We start from the raw sequence: 20330 nt of genomic DNA, 5'->3' as shown, positions 1-20330 counted from the left end.
AGAATGCTGATCCCATTGGTAATCTTATGGGAAAAATAAATAAAAATCCCGTAGGTTCATGTGTTCATGCTTTGATTTGTTTCTGACCCCATGAATTATTAGAGTTGTTAGTTTGTATCCACAAAATGTTTGACTCTAGACATGCAATCAAGTGACTGTAGTCCAGTGTATATTCAAAGCTGTTTGCTCATGAAAAGGTAATATTTATGTAATAGATATTTTAAGCAGGAAAACATGAAAGCCAAGATGGAATTGAAAGTAGTAATGGATTCAGAGAAATGGAAATTAATCTGAAAATAACCCTGAGAAAAAAAGCCTGGGATTCAACCCCTGGTGCACGAAACACATGGCATGAACGGTCCTTACTGGAGTAAGGTGTGAAAAGGGTTTGCAGATTGGTTCCTGCAGCACCACCTGGATGTGGAACAGCATATTTTACTAGCTGTATAGTGTTTCTGTGGCGCAGCGATTAGCATGCCTAGCTACGAATCCTCTGGCCTGAGTTCGAATCTCGACCAGGGCAGTCGGCGTGCAGCTCACCCAGCTGTTCATCCTCCTTTTTGGGCTGGTCGATAACGGATACCTGGTGAAACCTAAGGAAGGAAAAATGTGGTGGCCCGGATGTTACATAGGTTCTGTGCGCCGGTAAAATAAATTCCTATCCACCACAGGCTCAAGGGCCAATGCGGCGGAGATGAGCGGCCATCGCAACCAGAGTAACTATATACTGGATACTCTACTCACAGCTATAGCGTATGCCCCCAACTTTACTGACTTTACCATTATGTGTTGGAAGGGCTAATGTTGTGAAAAGGTAAGTTGCCAAATTTAAATGAAAACTTGTGGTAGGTAGGGCCGTAATTTCGGGGGGGGGGGGGGTATGGTCCCCCAGTGTTTTCTATGTTGGTCTCAAAATGACCCTAAAAGTGCTTATCTTCAAAAAAATTCCCCCACCTACGCATGCTCGCCTCGCTCGTCCCCCTTCCCCTCCCTCTCACGACCCTATGATGCCCTCTAGCCCCCCAAATAATCTGTCAAAATTACAGGCCTGCTGGTAGGTAACCATATACTACTATTAAGTATATTTTCCCTTGTGATGTATTAAACTAGGATTCATGTTTTCGGAGCTCCGAAATAGATATCGTGACATGCACTGATTCAGTGTACAAACACAGGTAGGTACCTTGCGGCTTGCGGAATACATATGGTATTCCGGGGGACGGGAATACACCATAGTTATAGTGTCTAGCATCTAGCCAAAGGAATTAACGTGTAATTAAGCCTTGAAAGTCTTTATTCGCGTCTTTGAGGCATCACAACAATACATGGGAATATCGTGTGTAAGAGAGGTGGGAAGTGCCAAGTTTCATGTCTGTGAATAATGAAGATCTTATAAGTCAAGGTAGGGATCAGCAAGGTCATGTAAGTGAGGTCCTGTCAGCTCCCTCGGGGGCCATGGCATCCAATCGTCACCTCATAGTCGATGGTCATCAGTAAAGTCGTTGTTAAGGTGGGTAAACACTTGTTGCATTTCCACGTATCGTATCATCATTGCTTATCGCCCAGTGATACGATACGGTGCAACAGGGTTATTGTATCCAAGGTACCTTGATTGTATCCACATGTTGCGTATCCGCGTGTTGTATTATCGTTCCGTGGTGCAACAGTGTCATTCATTTTCTTTCTGACTGTAGCAATGAGTGCAAATGTGCAGTTGGCTGCGGCCACGTATATTTTCATTCATGAACATATATAGTCAGCAAAAGGAGAAAAAAGTCACGGCGTTAGTGGGTTTCTAAACTCTTATGCAATTAGGGAGATGTACACGACAAGACTGAACGTGCAACGGGACAATGCCACGCTCCCCGTCCACACGAGGGTATGAGAGCTGTGTATCATTCTTTTGATATGACGGCAAAAGACCGACAAATGGCGGATCGAGCCCGTTGCGTATGTTTGCATCATTTTGACACGCAACGGTGCAACGCATTCCCGTCCACACTACTACACAACGATGATACTGTTACGCCAAGGCTTAGCTTAGTTTAAATTGTAATTGGCGCCACGTGACGTAATGAGGGTTCGTTGAGGGGCGGGCTGAGCTGGACGCCATGCGGCGAGGAAGAGTGGAGACGGAGAGAAGACAAAGGACGCGCTCGCCTGTGCTCTGTGCCTTAGGACTTAATCGCCTGTGATTTGTGCCTTGACTGCCTCCCCCTTGGACTATAAGGATTGTACAACGTGCTATTGCTTAGTAAACCCCAAGAAAGTCCGCCCTGTATTTAATTGTGCCTCGCTGTGTGCTCTGTGGGTGTGTGCGAGTGTGTCCTTGAGTGTCTTTGTGTCTGCTGTCCGCCTCGTGGGAGCACTGTGTTTTCCATAGCGAGCCCAGTTTAAGTAATTGGGAGAGCACCTGTCTGCCTGTGTGAGGGGTAGACAAGTGGAGTACAACAATACGATGCGTGGAAGTGCAACAACTGTGTACGCGGCTTTACGTTGTGTCACTACAGGATCAGCGATTGTAGTAAGTCCATCCTTGATTTTCCAGGAGGCCTACCTTAATCCTGCCGGGAGTAAAAAACTCCAAGTAACGTAACCTCCAGCAAATATAACACTGTATCCTACCTGATCAAACGTCAATCGATTAGATTGATGATTGATAGTTTATTGTTGCAGATTAGGAGCAAGTGTTTTTGTTGTATCTTTCGTGAGTCGAGGCTGTTCAGAAATTCAGGGGGTCCCATATCACAATTTACTCGACATAATGGATAATAGGTGTGGTGTCTGCGATCCCGTGTTGTGAGACATTCCAACCTGAACTGCGCATCGCGGAACCCAATTTTTACTATCACAGAGTAACTTATAAATGAAGCATCTTAAACTGTAAAAAAGTACTATATGAGGAGGACCGAAAGAGCGATGCAAAGCGGAATAGACACAAGAAGAAGAAGAAGAGTGATTGTTGATATCCTAGTTATATACATGCATACGTCATCATTTGATTTTATAATAACATAAATAAACTTGGGTGGGACAGATCCCGACAAGCAGTCGACAAAAGACACGTACGGCAACATGTCGAAATTCATGAGTGTATTCAGCAAGGTTGGGCTATTACAATGGGCAAATTTTCCGTGGACCTTCTGTCAAACCACGATTTCCGCTGGCGTGGTTCTCATTTCCGTGGTTTTCTGACGTGTCCACGATCTTCCGTAGCTACGGTAGATTTCACCCAAGGACGACGGTATTCATAATCATCATCATCAGCAATAACAAGAAAAGAGAAGAGGAAGAAGCTACACCTTATAGTGAATCCACGAGGAACTGGCGGATTGGGGGGGTTCTGCGGGGGTCTCTCCTCCCGTACCACGCTGCAACATCTCTTGTCTCCAATTGTGGGATTAGAGTCAAGGTGTTAAGTGGATCACCATTAGCCTCCCTTCATTTCCTCCTCCTCCTCTCTCTCTCTCTCTCTCTCTCTCTTTCTCTCTCTCTCTCTCTCTTCTTCGGGAACGAGAATACAGGCTGTCTTGGTGACCTGTTCGTCATGCACTCATGATCCAGTTTAGCGCAGACCCTTTCAATAGTTCTTTCACTAACATTAGTGGCTCTTGCTGTTCTTGCAGTTACTCTTGTGAGTGGTATGATAAATCTGTTGTGTGTGTCTTGCTGTCATAACCTCCCTCCCTTTGTATACTGTCTATGGAACTCATTGTGAGAGAGACACAGCTACAAGGACTGAAACAATCGTTCACCTCAGGTCCAGACATCGAAGCTGATGAGGGCAGCTGTCCCCTTATGGCCAATATTATTGGATGTGATCTCTCCCACAGGGCTCTAGCTGTTATTACAGACTCACAATAAATATTTCACAGTCTCATCAAGGCCACAGTCTAATAGACTGGACGTGATACAAGAGTTTAGATGAACAGATCGAAGCTAGCTTTTGGTGAGCCATACCTGTCTTGGTAAAACTCTAGAATCACACCCAACTCACTCTAAAAAGTTAACACACTATTTTTCTTTATATTGTACTTGCTAATCATCACTCTGTTAACCGTTTCCATTATTATTACTCGTTTCTGAGATTTTAAAATGCGGGGAAATATTACTATTTCAGCAGTGATGGGTTACGTTACTACTCGTATATTTGCTCATGTGAAGACTCTTCAGCTAGAAACTCCTCTAGGTTGGGTTATAAGTCCATCTCTATTTAATAGCCTAATTTACAGAGCTGGGCGCGTTACTGGATATCGGGTAGTCCGGTACCGCTCCTCCGCACCTCGAAACACATATAGTCCGTACCTGTAATGTAATTTTCACTCGTTCCGGTACCGCACCTCCGCACCTCCGGTACCGTACCCAAAACTATTAAAGCGCGCCTGAAAAATCTAGTCCGTACCTTAAAAAAAAGAAATACAAGGCAATACTGCAGCAGCATTATTATTATCATTATTATTATTATTATTATTACCATTATTTTTGTTATCATTATTGTCATTTAAAAGTGGTAATCTAAGCGACATTGTTTTAATAATGTGACCGTTTCTTTCATTCCCAGTTTTGTACAATATGGCAACAGGACACGTGTGTCTCGACGTAAGGAAACCAACACCTTGGGTTCTTGCTATCCGTGCACGTGGTGTTGTCATTGATGACGCACTTCCTTTAAGACGGACGACAAACGGTATATTTTGAACCGGGCCGTAAATCTGAATGAGTGACGTCACTCAAGTGGCGGGAAAACATGCCCTGCAGCACAGACCGCGTAAACGACCGGAAGTATTACTGCAGAGCGCGGACTGTTTGTCGTTTTCATTTTTTTTATCCTTGAAAACCTCAGGTGCGGAGGTACGGACTTAAAATACTGCGTTTCCCACCCTGTTACTTCCACACTTGAAAAAAACTTTCACTTCCTCCCGGACCCTCGCGTTTAAAGGTCCGCAGGTCCGGAGGAGCGGAGGTGCGGACAGAGGTACGGAAGTGCCCAGCTCTGCTAATTTATAATGTTGCACAGTCTTCATTTTCATGGGTACCAATGTCGTTATAATATTTTGAAGACACTTTCCTACAATATTCTCTAAACCTATTTTGACCCTCAAGCAAAATGAAACACGTTTACATGGCCTTAGTATTTTACTGAATTATTTTTCAATCAACAATAAGTCTTTCAATTAAATTAAATTAAATTAAATGTTATTGAACTCACTGATAACTTATCTTCCAATACCTTGGAATCGCACAGAATTTTTTTTGCAGCAACTACATCCTATAATGTGTGTGTGTGTGTGTGTGTGTGCTAACACTAGAAAGATAGCAGCACGGCGAGTAATGGAATCAGGGCCCCCTCCAACCCCACATAAGTACTTTGCACTAATTTTCTTTCCATATGCTAAAGTTTTCTGCAAGCAGGTAACGTAAAGGAAGCAAAGTGCCTTTGCATTGATGGAGCTTGGGTAGTGTGTCAGCCACGTGGCCCATGACAAGTATATCAAGGCTCATGGCGTTCAGGAGGCAGCGTCCCTCGATCCCTGCAGGCAAGGTTCAGACGATGAAGGGATATGTATGTAAGAGAAAGACTTTCCCAACTGCTGCTGATAATACAGCGATAAGTATTGTTAAATCCATCCATCACAGCAGCAACACTAAAAGAGAAGCAGACTTGTGTGAAGTCTCTCAAGGTCGTCAACAACCCGCCTTGACACCCCTATATCACAGGCTGCGTGGGTTACTGAGTGCCTATATACTGAGACAGTGGCTGATCTTAAGGCTAATAATTATCTCCTGTCACCTTGCGGCACATTCCAACGGCTGGTGACCAATTTATGGTAAAGTATAAGGGCGTAATGGTGGGTTGGCGACACCGGTTGATGTAGACACAAACTGTCTCTTATTTATTTTCCCAGAGCTCGTTGGCTGCTGGCTCCCTGCTGGCTGTTAGAGGAAGGTGTGCAGGTTTGACACAAGTGTGCTCAGTTTCAGTGGACGACCCGTATGGCTGTGAAACAGAAATACAAGAGAGAGCGTGTGCTACCGTTTGAAAAGCGCGGCGAAAACAGGTCTAATAATGGCGTCCAAATCATATTTTCATGGAGTATCATTTCTTTTGTTATAGGAGGTGAATAAATATTTATCCAATGTATCTTTAATATTCACTTGGGTAACATTAGAAAATAAGTCAAATAAAAACTAAATATTCAGAGAAAAGAACCATCGCACCATCAATGTGTACGAAATCAGCCAAAGGAGACTTGAGTCTACACAAGCCTATTATAGTACCTGAGTCTAGAGTTCCTAGATAGACTTGTACATAAAACGGAGACAATACTTGTGATCCACATACTGAACAAATACGTGAGATATGTTGTTGAAGATATTTTATCCAGGAAAGTTTGTCACACTTTTGAGTAGTAAGAACTGGCAATGGAGCTGCATAACCTTAATATGGGGCACTTCTTTCTCGTCTTCATTACATTACTGCATAGATCTCTCATAGTGAATAAAATAAACTGAATATCACTTTTCTCAAACTGATTTTTTGTTGCTACGTAGATATGTTCTGTTTGGCGGAGTCTCCGATTATTTTAAAATCAGTTATCTATACTCTACTTTCTTCCTTTTATCCTTATTCAGTATATATGTTACATCATATGTGGTGCTCTTACTGGTCCACCTATTGTACTGTGTGATGCTGGTAGAGCCACCGAGGTGCCCCGTGGGGTGAGGCGGCAGTGAACAGCTGTGTGGCGCGCGCCGCACCTCGCCCGTTTCGTACGCCGCGCACATCAACAAAGATGGTGTCCCTGGCCGAGTGAGTAGCCGTCCACCTCCCGCTGTTTTCTTGTTTGTTCGCCTCGCCAACATTTCCTGGCTCGACAATTAACTTGTTTACGTATTTATAAGCGAGGTGGTTTTCATGGTTTGGCGTAAAGTGGCGTGAATGTCAGTGTTTAGCAGCTCCACCATGCCCGAGGAGGACTGCCGCTGCCCTAGTCCCATATTCTCAGGCGCTTTCGGCTCCCACATCAACTGTTTCCAAAGGTCAAGAAGGAGATTAATTGGGTTCCCATGAGTGTTGTTTTTAGATTCATGGTACAGAAGGAGGGTCAGACTATCACCAGGGCCATAAATGTACCCCTGGAAAAGCCCAAAACTCCTACGAAAACCATGTCAAACGTTTGTACTGGGGCGCCGAAAGGTTGGAGAATATGGTCCTCCGCGGCTCAGACACGTCTTCCTCTGCCCCTGCTGGAGGAGTTACTGGCTGGGTGTCTTTACCTTTACCTACCTTTGATAGATAGATAGTTTCGCGTGTTAGTGGCAGAGCTGAAGCTAGCGTGTTCGTGTGTCCTATCATCAGTAACCTGTATCGTCTTATCTTGTTGTGAGTTTCATGAGGGATTGCAGAAACAGCTCCAGCTTCCTCTTGAAAGTTTCTGTGGTGCGGTTAAAAGTGTCCCTCATGTCCCTCGGCAGGCAGTTGAAGGGTCTTGGTCCCTAGCCGGTAAAACTTGTGGGATGTATGGACGTCAGAATCCGACTGACAGTTTCCGTTGTTTTACTGTAGCTGGTGCAGCCAAATTCAGGGTGCAGTGCTATGTAACTGTGCATTGTATCATTGTTGCGTATTAGTGTGTTGTATCATCGCTGCCTCTTGATTTTCAAGACTGAACACAAAAGTATATGTTTATGGCACACCCTTCCAGCCCATTTGGTCATGTTACAGCTTTCCCAACACAATACTACATCAACTTACAAGATAGAGTGCCAGCAGTTTATTGGCCCACCCAACCTATTTCATTATAAATCCTTTGAAAAATAATGGGCCAAACAGGTGAGCCAGACGTATGATACAGTGTTTCAAACTATCACTTGGTACTACTTTAGAATTACACCCAATTAATTCCAGTGGTTTAAACCATATTCTGATAGTCTTGAATGTTCTTGTCATCACACTGATATTATTTCTATCATAAATTAAAATTTTCTGGGATTTAAACAAATATAAACAGTGGTAGGTTATATAATTGCCACTATGTCATTGTTCTTGGTGCTTTGGGAGAAAATTTATGAAACCCTAGCCACCTCTGGCAAAGTTAATACTTACATCATGGATTTCTTTTTGGTCCCTGATTGCAGTGCAGTAACAAGTGACTTCTGGAAAGGAGAAAAAATCCAATTCAGGGGCTTTATTGTTGAAAATAGGGGATAATAATTCATGAAATCGTCGCCTCCTCTGGCGGTGGCTGCCATGGCGACAGTACCGTTGACGCAGCCGCAAAATAGCTCGCAGAGGGTTCAGGGTGCATAATTAAACTATCCCAACCGAACTTTACGACCTAACATAATTGACAGCCCATGTGTGAACAAAACTTATCACCATATATCACTAAATCATGAAATATTTGCACTTATACATTATGTCTTTGGTATACTACAGTGCAGCAAGGCAATATAACTCACTGTTACCTTATCAAACATGAGCACTGAAAATAATAAAAAAAGAATAAGTTTGCTTTGTTGAAGGTGACAACGTTGCAATGGCAGTGTAATAACGACTGAGAGTGAGACGGTTGTGGGTTAGTAGCTTGGGGACAAGGACAAGGGTGCAGTGGGGAGTGGCTGATGACATGAAGCTTACTATCAAGTGGGAAACAACTGACGCTACAACTGACTCCACGTGTTTACAGAGGTGGCTGCCATGAATTTATTGCTGGGAAGGCATTTTTCTTCAATGGAAAATTTGCAAACATCAGTTCAGGACAATGGAATGTTGCATAACTTTTTCTCCGGATGTCCTAGTAGGACTTTGACCATAGTCGACCTGTACATTGCTAAACACAACACAGACAAGAGAAAGGTAGCCTGGGATAATCACTCAGATGTGATCTTTTTTATCTCCTTCAATTCACTGAAGATCGTTGCAGTGTCCACTGAAATGGTTTGGAAAAATATGCATCTCTCGTCTGCCAGTGTGTATTTGATTCACAAATAGGTAGCCATAGTCTGTGTGCAACCCTACCCTAATAAATGCTCCAAAATATCACCTTGCCTACACACAGCCAATAACAAATTATTTACTTTAGTATGAACATATTTGAAACACTTTGTTTCGGTTAAAAGTTAAAATTTTGTTGCCTACCTAGGCTACCTTGTTCCTGCTGTGTTACCAAAGCATGTTTACAACACATCTGGCCCTGCCCTAAGGAATAATATTCTATCATCAATAAATTTGTAACCTATTGCTGCTAAGTTAGTAACCTAACCTCATCAAATTAGTAATCTAGCCTCACTAAATTACAGCTGTTGGTGTCAGAATGGCTTGGGTCACCTCGTTTGACTTTGTATTTTGTAAAGTGAATTTGTGAATCAAGAAAAAGATGAAATTATTTAATTTGTAACCTTGTAAATATGTAATGAATGCAGTCATAAATAACAGAATGTCAGTAAATGGTTAAATTGTTGTAAGCATTGTTTTATGTAATGAATTCTTGATTTTATATTCTTCAGTGTAATTTTGATTTGAAAGCACAAAATTATTTCAGTAATGCCTAAGCAATGATTCTCCCAAGTTGGCTGGAGTCAGAATCTAACACATTGGATATTGGCTGAATTGTGTTATACAAAGTTCACAGTGTGTGAAGGAACAAGTTCCAAGTCTTTGAAACATCTTTTCATAGAAAAGAATGAAGTAATGCTCTCTTTTCAGCATCCTTCCCCCTGTGAGTGCCCCGGTGTGGGACCGGGAGAACGATGACAGGCGGAGGCGGCAGCAGCAAGCCCAGCAACAGCAGCAGGCCCTTGTCACAGCCTCCAGGGCAGCTCCCCCATACGGCCACAGGAAAGGCTGGTTGCCACGCTCACAAGATGTTAGTAGTCCATCTTGGGCCAACTCTGTGATATATTCTGTGTGGATTTTATCCAAATTTTATGCATTAAGGCTTCAAGATTCATTTAGGTATCTACAATCTTTTAGCATACATTTTCATTGTATAAAATTATGTATATGTATAAGAAAAATAGTGTTAAAATAATTTTCCTTTCATTTCAGTTTTTAAATGGGACAACTTTATTATTTGTCTAGGTATTGCATTTTTTATTCATGGTATTCTTTATATATTTTAAAGTCAGCAGTAGTTACATAATGTAAAAGAATGTCATGAACTAGGTACTTGGTTATTTAACTTCACCAAATTTTATCATACTCCTGTAGGCATGTCATATGATAAAGAATATAATGTAAGAAGTTGTCATGATATCCTCTATATTTTTATTTTCAAGTTTACATGCTACATAATTTGTTTATATTCCATTTTGCTTTCAAGGATTTTGGCGATGGAGGTGCTTTTCCTGAGTGCCATGTTGCCCAGTACCCCTTGGGTATGGGCAAAGGGGCTGGTGGGGGAGACAAAGGAGGAGGGGGGTCATCCTCATCCAATGCCTTAGCTGTCCAGCTGGATGAAAAGGGCAAAGTGAAGTATGATGTGTTGGCAAGACAAGGCCATGCTAAAGACAAGGTGAGACTATTTATAATACAGATATATGGACATGTTAGGTAGGACTTCTGTAACCCCTGTAACTACACCTCACCCATCGTGAGTAGTGGGGGGGATTCTGGAGCTGCCCTGTGTAGGCCACCCGGCCTCTTGCAGTTTCCCTATGTTCTTATGATCTTGGGACCTTAAGATTCAGCTGAGTCGAGGAACCAAGTGACGAAAGTGTTCAGATTAAGTGGCTTTCGAGGATGGTTAGAGGAGAGTTTTGCGGCATGCTTAAAATTTAAGTTGCATGGTATGGTGCATGGTGTGATAATGTAAGAAAAATTAGTCAGTTAGCCAGGAATTTATACAATAAGTTACACCATTTTTACACCTACCTACAGCTACTCCACATCTGTCCCACCTACACTATGTATACATACATAACACCACTTACATATTGTGAATAAATGTGGTGAAGTTCACCAAGCCCGCTCTCAAAGGTACTGGCGCCTCGCTATGGAGTTATCCCTCTAGTTTGAGTAGTAACGTAAATGTTGAGGTTTTTCACTTACAGGCGAACCGTCAATTACCTGAGCAGAGGTTAACTGACATACACTACAGTATGAGAGATTGTGTGAAAAGTGTGAGAAAGTACTGTCAGGAACATGCTAATTCTGTAGGTGCAGGTGTAGGGCTTGTTACCAGTGTTGGCAGCTTATCACAGTAAAAAAACTTTTCTCTGAAGACAAAAGTTTTCTTAACCCGCAAACTGCTGTACGCCTTCTGGGCGGCTGAGCGGTAAGCTGCTGTAAGCCTTCTGGAAGCGGGCTTTTCAAACAGGCGCCAAAAAGTTTCCGCCGCGGCTTCAGATACTGCCAGAAAAACATTTTTGTGATAGAAAAATCTAAGAAATATGCAGGATACAACACATTTCGAGCTACAGATATGTGTATTGTAATATTTATGACACGTTTATGTAACTTAGATATCATTTATTGAAGGTCAATCTCTCGCTGATATAGCCGCACTAGGCGACGCACTCAGAATCTCAGTCCCGCAGCTTACGGGTTAAAGGGGGGGCGAAATGTCATGATGTCATTATTCAGGGAGTGGCCCATGGAAAAATACCACGGAAGTGACCGCCATTTTGATTGAGAGAGCGGGAACTCAGTCCCTCACCAAGGCGGGAAACAGGACCTTTTTCAAATCATTTCGTTGTTGCTGCCAAAGCTGAGCTATGTGTGGGATGCATAACCCACTATGACCAAGTGCATGTGTTAGGTTATTAATAAATAATAAATGCAGAGACAGCAGAAGAAGTGAAAGAAAAGTTTAATAAATGGAAGGAAGGAATGGAGGAAAGAGGTTTGAAAATTAATTTGGAAAAAACAAAGTACATGGTGACTGGAAAAGAAGCAAGAGAAAAGATTAAATCAGGAAAATATCCATGTGGATGCTGTGGGAAGGGAGTAGGTGTAAATTCAGTCTTGTGCACATGTTGCAGGCATTCATGCCACCTTAGATGCTTAGGCCTCGGAAATGTAAGACGGGTGCAGAAATTTACATGCTCAGCTTGCGTAAGGAGACAGCAAGGACAAGAAACTGAGAGGGATGAACTAGAGGTGAATGGAGGAAAGCTGGATAAGGTAGAACATTTCTGTTATTTGTGAGATGTTCTGGACTGTGAGGCAGGAGTGGAGAGGACAGTGAGAGCGAGAGTGGCGGCAGCTTGGTTTAAGTGGAGGGAGGTGGCTAGTCTGCTCGTGAATCGTAGCATCCCTCTAAAGAGCAGAGCAGGGGTGTACCAAGCGTGTATTAGATCAGTGATGTTGTATGGAGCAGAAACTTGTTCTCTAACTAGAAAATTGATAGAGGTATTGAGAGCAAGTGATTGCAGAATGCTGAGGTATATGGTGGGGATCAGGTGGCAAGATAGGGTGTCCAGTGCAGATGTAGCTAACAGATGTGGAGTAGAGGACTTGGAAACAGTGCTCAGAAGGGAAAGACTCCGATGGTTTGGACATGTAAAGAGAGCAAGTGAGAATACAGTGCTGGGAGTTGTGGAGAGATTAGAGGTAGAAGGAAGGAGACCAGTTGGTAGACCTAGGAAAATGTGGAGAAGGTGTACACAGGAAGACTTGGCATTGATGGGATTGGATGAACATCAGGCAGAAGACAGAGTAGAATGGAAGAGAGCCATAAAGCATCCAACCGCTCAGGAAGAGTGAAAAAGGACGTTAAACGAAATGATGATGATGATGAATGTATTCCAGTACTAAGGGTTGCATGCACCTTGTGTCAGTCTTGAAATAATATTTATTTTCAGCCATGGTTTAAAAGACTATTCTATCATTCCTCCCCAGATTGTGTACTCAAAGCTGACCGATCTCCTGCCGTCATCCATCACCACAGAAGATGACCCAGAGCTGCAGCGCCCGTCCATGGAGGAGATTGAAGATACCACTGAAAAGACCCGGCAGGCCCTTGAAAAGCTGACACAGGTGAGGGACCTTTACATGGCCTCTTGTACCTCTAATACTCCTTTTTATTTTTTCTAATTCTCTTATTTATTATGTACCATACTCTGTAACACTGAAGTCCTGCTCTCAACAACTCCTTGAATTAAGCACAACACAGAAGGAGGTGTAGAATATTCAAAGCCTGCATCTCACTCTGTGGCTAAAAATGGAATGGGTTTTAAGATTGTACCTAATTCAGGGAGATATTGGCTTTTGAGATTACTGCTAATTTGAGAAACAGTTCAAGTTTTCAAATCATATTGTGTTGTGTAGGAAGTGTGTATATAGGCCTTTAGTGTAATTATATCTGACTGACCCCATCGTCTCTGCTGGTGAGTTTATTCCCAATCTTGGAATGAAGTCGGATTCAACAGAGTTGTAATTTTCATATCAGGTCAGAGTTTAAAAAAAGTTACTGAATGAAATATCACAAAATGAGTGATAACTGTTCATATCTTTTCTCCAGGGGAAGATATCTTCAGCCATGCCAGTAAGGTGTGCTGAGAAACAGATGCCTGCTCAGTACATCCGCTATACACCGTCACAGCAGGGTGTCTCCTTTAACTCAGGAGCCACCCAGCGTGTTATAAGGATGGTGGAGCAGCCCAAGGACCCCATGGAGCCCCCCAAGTTCAAGTAAGTGATTTACATGTTTGGGATATACTTAGGTTAAGCATATCTTCAAGCACATGACTGGCAGTAACTTATAGTAATAATAATAATAAAAAAAAAAAAAAAACCTATGTTTTTTAATCTGCTTACTTAGATCACTGACCTGTAGTTTCTTGTATCTATGGTCAATTAATTCAAATATCTACATCCAATAACTTAAACCATTAATAGTTGGTTTGTGTTTCAAGGATCAACAAGAAAGTACCACGTGGACCTCCATCTCCACCAGCACCAGTCATGCACTCCCCGACCCGCAAGGTGAGGAACATAGGACCGTTTAGCTTGAGCTGGTCTAACTTTTGTGTATGTTTCACTGATTGGGTAAATTTATATGAGTACCAGTATGATTTAGCTCTCTTTTCTTTAATTATTAATGATAAAAATGAAACCCCAAAGAGATATAGTTTCATTATGAGATGATTTTTCTCATCCAGGGAAATTAAAAAAAGTTGCAAGGTTTTCAGATAATGTGGTGCACCATTTTATGCCTTCAGTGGTCATATTACAACATAAATGGTTCATGCTAACTGAGACATGATTAAATGTAATGTATTGGTTTCAACTTATTGGTTCCTTTGTAATACAGTGTATCATCAGTTTGACGGGAATTTATTTGAGATTATCAATTTAACGCAAGACCCCCGAATAAGGGCCAGTATCAATTTTATATAAATATTTTTTAGTTAGCATGAATCAGATTTGCTTGTTAATAATAAGCCAGTCAATGCAACAATGTGGCATGCTGTAGTCAAACTCAGCAGTGAAATCCAGTTGGGCAAGGCCCACTTGCATTGGGATTCGGAAATTTATTTGTATAATTCAGTATTATTTTATTATGCTTCTTATATACACTTTTTCATGTTTAGAGTATAGTTGCTAAATTCAGATCTCTACATAACAAACATATATGCATATAAGAAAAAAAGTAATAAAATGCTTGCATTCCCAGTCACCAACACTGGACATTTCAAGACAGAGTTTAATGCAGCCAAAAAGCTGAAATAGATACAGCGGCATCATGTCCAGTGTGGGACTTTGATGAGAGATTGCGTCGCATTGTACAAAATTATCATTGGGCAAACAAAAAAAAAATCAAGATTTATTTTTGTTCAATTTTTTTTAAAAATAAACCTGACCCTCATTTTCCCTGGTATTGTACTTCCCGGACAAAATCTGGGGTCTGCCAAATGTTGAATGTATGCTCTGTCGGTCAAATCCGGGAATTGAAATAGAATTCAGGTAGAAAATCTTGGGTTCAGCAAAGTCTGGTGGTTGTCGAACGTATGCCTAGCCAAGTCTGTGTCTACAACACTCGCTAGGTGACCGTACGTTGTTGCTGTAGTGGCGGTGATGGTCATGTTGCCTCCACAACAGGCTCTCTAATTCACTAAGCTGCATGTTCTTGTTCAGAGTTGTTGAATTCTTATAATTTTATATGCTTTTTTTATTTTTTTTATTAATAATTACCCTCTTAAAGTTTCTCTGTCTTCAATAAAATGTCCACAATTGGTTCAATAAGCTGCTGCTTCTAGTGACATATTCTTATCTTGCATTGTGCCATGGACAATTTTTCCTTGTTACAGATATTTCTGTGGATTTGGGACACTTGTCTACTGTTTATTTGTGTGCGTTGGATAATTTTTAAGCATGTTACAATAATTATAAAAAAAATGGTGCGTTGGACATGAAACGCCCGGGACAAGCTACGAGGCCACCGTACTATGCAGTCTCCAATAATCATTTCTCATATCCAATTATTTTGAATGCTAATATTTATATTTGTATTTTTTACAGATATTATTTTCAAGTAGTAAAAATATATAAGTATAGGAACAAAACATCTATAAAATATGCTCTAAATCTAAGAACAGTATCACACTTGGACAACCGGCAAATCCAAATTTTTCGGGTATGCATCACATACGGCCAAGGTCAATTGCCCGTATCCACATCCGCAACGTAAACAAAGCACTTGCTTCTTCCCGGTGGGTCCTGATGGTCGGCCCAGCCCGTTCTGGCGCAATCGAGTGTTTATAGTGGCGCCATCTTGCATTGGCTCATGCTGCCCTCCCGGAGCTCATCTTTAATCCTAGAATCTAGAGTCCGGGTTGATAGGTGGTCTTCTGGAGAGCATGTGGGTAGTTTTAAGCCACTCGGCGGTGGCTGAAAAATCCCAGCTTGGTGGCACCGGGCGGGGATTGAACTCGCGTCCTCTTGAACGCGGTGCTGTTACTCTGTCGATCCAGCCACCGCCTCCCCAAAAAATGTTGAAATTACTTAACTATCTTAAACAACAAGGACATACCCAATTAGCAAACCCACTTATATAAGATTACTTTTGATATAGGTTATTATGTGAAGCATAGTTCAGATCCTTTGCTCATTCATCTGCACATTTCTGTAAACTCCTGACACATATTTAATAGTGCTTTGTCTCTCACTAGGTAACAGTAAAGGAACAACAGGAGTGGAGGATACCCCCATGTGTCAGTAACTGGAAGAATGCCAAAGGTTACACAATACCACTGGACAAACGCTTGGCAGCAGATGGTCGAGGATTACAGTCAGTCCACATCAATGAAAAGTTTGCAAAGTTGGCTGAAGCTCTCTACATTGCAGATAGAAAAGCCCGAGAACAGGTGAGACTGAGATTTTTTAATCTTTTAAGCTTAAGGTATAATAAAAATGAGTGCTGGTGATTTTATTCCTGCTAACATTGCCAGTCTAGCATTTTCATTCAGTTGTACTCCATAACGATGTATTTCTAGTAATTGTGATCATTCCTCAGGTTGAAATGAGAGCACAACTTGAAAAGAGGATGGCTCAAAAGGAGAAGACTCGGAAAGAGGAGTTGCTCAAAGGCCTGGCCAAGAAGGCTCGGGAGGAACATGCAGGCCTTCGCTCAGTTCCCTCTGGTCCAAGTGAGGAGGCGGAGAGAGAGAGGGAAAAGCTGCGTCAGGAGCGTGCCAGGTGAGAGTAGTATGCTGTGAAAAGGTTCATAAACTTAAAATAACATAAGCTTGACCTAAGGAAATTAAGAACCAGTAATCACAGAACTGTTAATTTGTATGAGATGGAAATATGACCCAGCTGGGTTGAGATGTAATTATTGGTGATCATATCATAACTATATATAGCTTTTACTCATATTATTAGAGAGGAAGATTGCAGCAAAATGAATGCAAGAGAATTGAAGGAAAGAAAGCTCATGAGTTGATTATATATCCAGGATAATGAAATTCTATTAATATAAGGGTTTGGTGTTCATTAATGAATAATTATGTAAGTATTTTTAGTCTCATTAAATCCTGAATGAATCATTTCTCTTCTTCAGGGAACGAAATAGGGAAACTGCCATTGCCAACTCTTCTGCCGAAAAACGGGGTAAACTTGCCAATCGTGAACGTGATGTCACGGAGCAGATTGCATTGGGCTTACCCCAGAAAACAAGTAGAGGGGGAGAGGCACAATTTGATCAGAGACTCTTCAACCAATCTCGAGGAATGGACACTGGCTTTGGTGACGATGAGGCATACAATGTTTATGACATGCCCTGGCGAAATACTGATAACCTTGGATCGAACATTTACCGACCCACGAGATCTGCTGAGAATGAGTACAGTGCTGGCATTGAGCAACTCATGTCCACTAATCGCTTTGTTCCAGACAGAGGATTCTCTGGTGCTGATGCCAGCACTAGTAGATCTGGTCCTGTGGAGTTCAAACGCTCAGGAGCAGGAGATGAGAAAGATGAGGATGATTTGTTCGGTGTCATTGGTTTGCTATCAGAGGCTAAGAAAGCAAGTAAGAGAAATGCAGACAATGAAGACCGAGGCAGAGATGACAGGGAGAAGAGGAGAAAAAGGGACTGAGATTAGTTATCTCGTGTGTACAGATGTAAACTTCTCATCAATTTTTAATGAGGAAAAACATTATGGATTTAGTTTTTTGATATTTTGTCATTGGATTTTTAATCATAATTATATTCACCCAGTTTGTTAATGTTAAGAAATAATTCTTGTACCAAACCATTCAGTACACATGCCTTCAGTAAGTGGTAAAATATTTTTATCCTAAGAAATTAAAGATTTCTCTTTTTAGCTTTAAAGTATTTAGTTAGATGTACTTTAGCTCAATTTATGAATGTTTTAAATGTAAAATTTACTCATTTGAAGAATGCATATTGACTTCATATGCTGATATAGACCAAGTTTGTGTAACTGAAGTCATAGCTGCATGCAGTCTGGAAAGGGTACATTGGTGTGCATTAAATAAGCTGAAGGCATTGAAAATCTAAGGTTACAAACAAACAGGTGTGGCTGGTTTGCCTTGGACCATCTTTAGTTCTAGAAATATTGATTGAGAAAGAAATTAATACATATTCACATAATGTTTAAAAAATAATTTTGTACTCGCTGTGTTTGCTTGAGTACAAAATTGTCAAGCAGCTTAACTGAAACGTGTTCATCCATTTTGTACTACCAAGAAACATTTCCTCATTAGTAATGGATATATATTGAGTTTTATTTTTGTTCAAACTGCAGAAAACTGTTGACATTTCTGTACATTACTGTCTTGGTGTTTTGTTCTGTCTTCTAGTACTGTTGATAAATACACTGTAGAAATACAAAACTTTATACTATATTTTCAAGTTTAATTTTAACTATGAGGGACAAGCTAAAACTGAAGGGAGGGGATGATATTCACTCGTCTTTCAGTTTGACGAAGATGCAGTAGTAGTAATTAATGCATGAGTGAGGGAGGATGTGAGCAGATATAAGTATGTTTGTGGTTTGTGTGAGCTGAGGAGTGAGTGTGTACCTGCTAATAATTTAATAAAGACATAAAGGAGAATCCCTTTTTGTGATAGGTTAAGGTCTGATGATGATGGAAAATGGTAAACTTATGTAGCCCAAGATTGAAAACATATACCCATAACCCAGTTTGCATATACCCATTTACGTTTTATGCCTAGAGCAGCAAGGTGGGTTGTCTGTTTTTCCCAGGCGTTACCATAGCCTGCTAGTCTTAAGTAATGCTCTATGCTAACTCTGAGGTTCCATGCCCCCAGAGAGAGTACTTTGGGAAACATTAGTAAGCCCCATTCTACTTGCATATGTTAGGATTAACACTAGTGGAAAAGTGAATTTGCCATGGTGTAAATGTTTGTCAGAATTTCATTCCTATGCCTCAGCCAAGTTTTACGATGCTAATTGGAGTGGTGCTTACAAATTGTCAAAGGTGAGCATTTGCATTAAAAAGTAGTGATTCTTAGACAGGCTGCAGTCATCATAAATTGCAGCTCCTGCAACAAGGGCCCATTACATTTTTTTTTCAAATAGTCTGAAGCTACCTTGTGTGCATGTAGATCATGATAATGATAATCTATAGAGTTGTCACATTTGATATACAAAACAGGTTATCACGTAGCCAGTGTGAGGTGTGGGCCAACCCCGCGCCGAGTACTGTAAAGAGGTGGACCAGAATCATTTTAGTATTTCATACAATGAAAAAAGCATTCCCACCATTTAGCAGCACATCACTGATTGCCAACCATGGAAAAATAAAGTTTTGAAAATAAATACAAGACGGTCGCTACATATGAAAGTATATAGGAGGAAGGGGAGCGGAAGAAGGGATGACCTATTTTACAGTATTGACAGTACAGAGACCTTGCTGCCATGCTTCCAACTCGGCGGAGGCACGAGCCATATATATATTTCTGACCACCACTACTGAAGAAGCTGTGTTATCTACTGCACGCATCAGGTGCACTCTTGACGCCAGACAACACCTTCCGTTCAAACATGATCGCCCCAGCCAGCCTCTGTTCCCGAGGATTCCCAACCTCATCTCGCTGCGGCGTCACTGTTGACCCAGTTTCACATGGATGAGTCTTTCAGTGCTCATTTTCCGAACGTTTATGCTCCCCGTTAGTTAGTTAGTTAAGTGGGAAGTCTAGCAAGCTGGATGATGCCTCATGTTTGTATTATTTTCTGGTGGCTGCTTTTTGACGCCTTGTGCGGTTCAGTGAGTGAGATGGTGGTGAAGCTGCGTGCCAGCTTGCTGTGGGGAGGGAGAGGTTGTCATGGCGACGTGACTGATGACTGATGGGGCTCGCCCTCGCTGGGGTGACTGCCGACTATAGATGCTTCGTGATGCTCCTCGCTGTAACCACCATGACCTGGTGACATGGATGCACCTAAGCGAAATGCACCCTGGCAGGGCGGGTATCCACACCCTGGACAGTCTGCCCTCAGTCCCGAAGGCATGCAGTGTCGAGTTGCAGGATTCGTCTTGTCCAAAAATGGCACGACGCTCCTCCTCGCATTGTCAGCGGACCCGTGACTGAAGATTTATTCAGTGGGCGAGAATGACTTAAGGTTGTTAACTATAAGTTTGATTCCTCGCAAGCCGATTATCGAGCGAGAAGGGAGGCTGGCGGCGTGGCCCCTTGACACTCACGAGCCTCACTGTACCGCGCAAGCTCAACTAAGCGTAATTCAGCTTCTTATATTCCTTAACCATTTATTCCTTCCATACCCCCTTTAAAGTGACTACACGGCCTTCATTGTGGCTCTTCATTGTTTGCATGTTTGGTCACGTCCCATTGGCCGTGGTCCGTGGCTGGCGTGGGGCGTGTGTCGAGGTTCAGCAG

The 20330-nt window shown here is 41.9% G+C and overlaps 1 protein-coding gene across 4 annotated transcripts; it reads left to right on the top strand.

The window, feature by feature from the left end:
• Nucleotides 1-740: 740 nt before the first annotated feature.
• On the top strand, nucleotides 741-18316 carry LOC127004351 (puff-specific protein Bx42-like). Of its 4 annotated transcripts, none has more exons than XM_050871932.1 (9): nucleotides 741-814; nucleotides 9710-9869; nucleotides 10326-10517; nucleotides 12845-12982; nucleotides 13467-13636; nucleotides 13861-13930; nucleotides 16117-16311; nucleotides 16461-16642; nucleotides 17007-18316. In XM_050871932.1, the coding sequence occupies exons 1-9, from the start codon at nucleotides 756-758 to the stop codon at nucleotides 17542-17544; spliced, it is 1704 nt and encodes a 567-aa protein (XP_050727889.1). In that variant the 5' UTR covers nucleotides 741-755; the 3' UTR covers nucleotides 17545-18316. The 4 variants fall into 4 exon arrangements, with proteins under 4 accessions (XP_050727889.1, XP_050727891.1, XP_050727890.1 ...); XM_050871934.1 differs by lacking the exon at nucleotides 741-814 and adding an exon at nucleotides 3395-3412; XM_050871933.1 differs by lacking the exon at nucleotides 741-814 and adding an exon at nucleotides 6661-6811.
• Nucleotides 18317-20330: the final 2014 nt, after the last annotated feature.

This window comes from Eriocheir sinensis, chromosome 28 (genome assembly GCF_024679095.1).
Source record: "Eriocheir sinensis breed Jianghai 21 chromosome 28, ASM2467909v1, whole genome shotgun sequence".
NCBI lineage: Eukaryota > Metazoa > Arthropoda > Malacostraca > Decapoda > Varunidae > Eriocheir > Eriocheir sinensis.
Note: the sequence above shows the minus strand (reverse complement) of the source record. Positions and strands in the feature narration are given on the sequence as shown.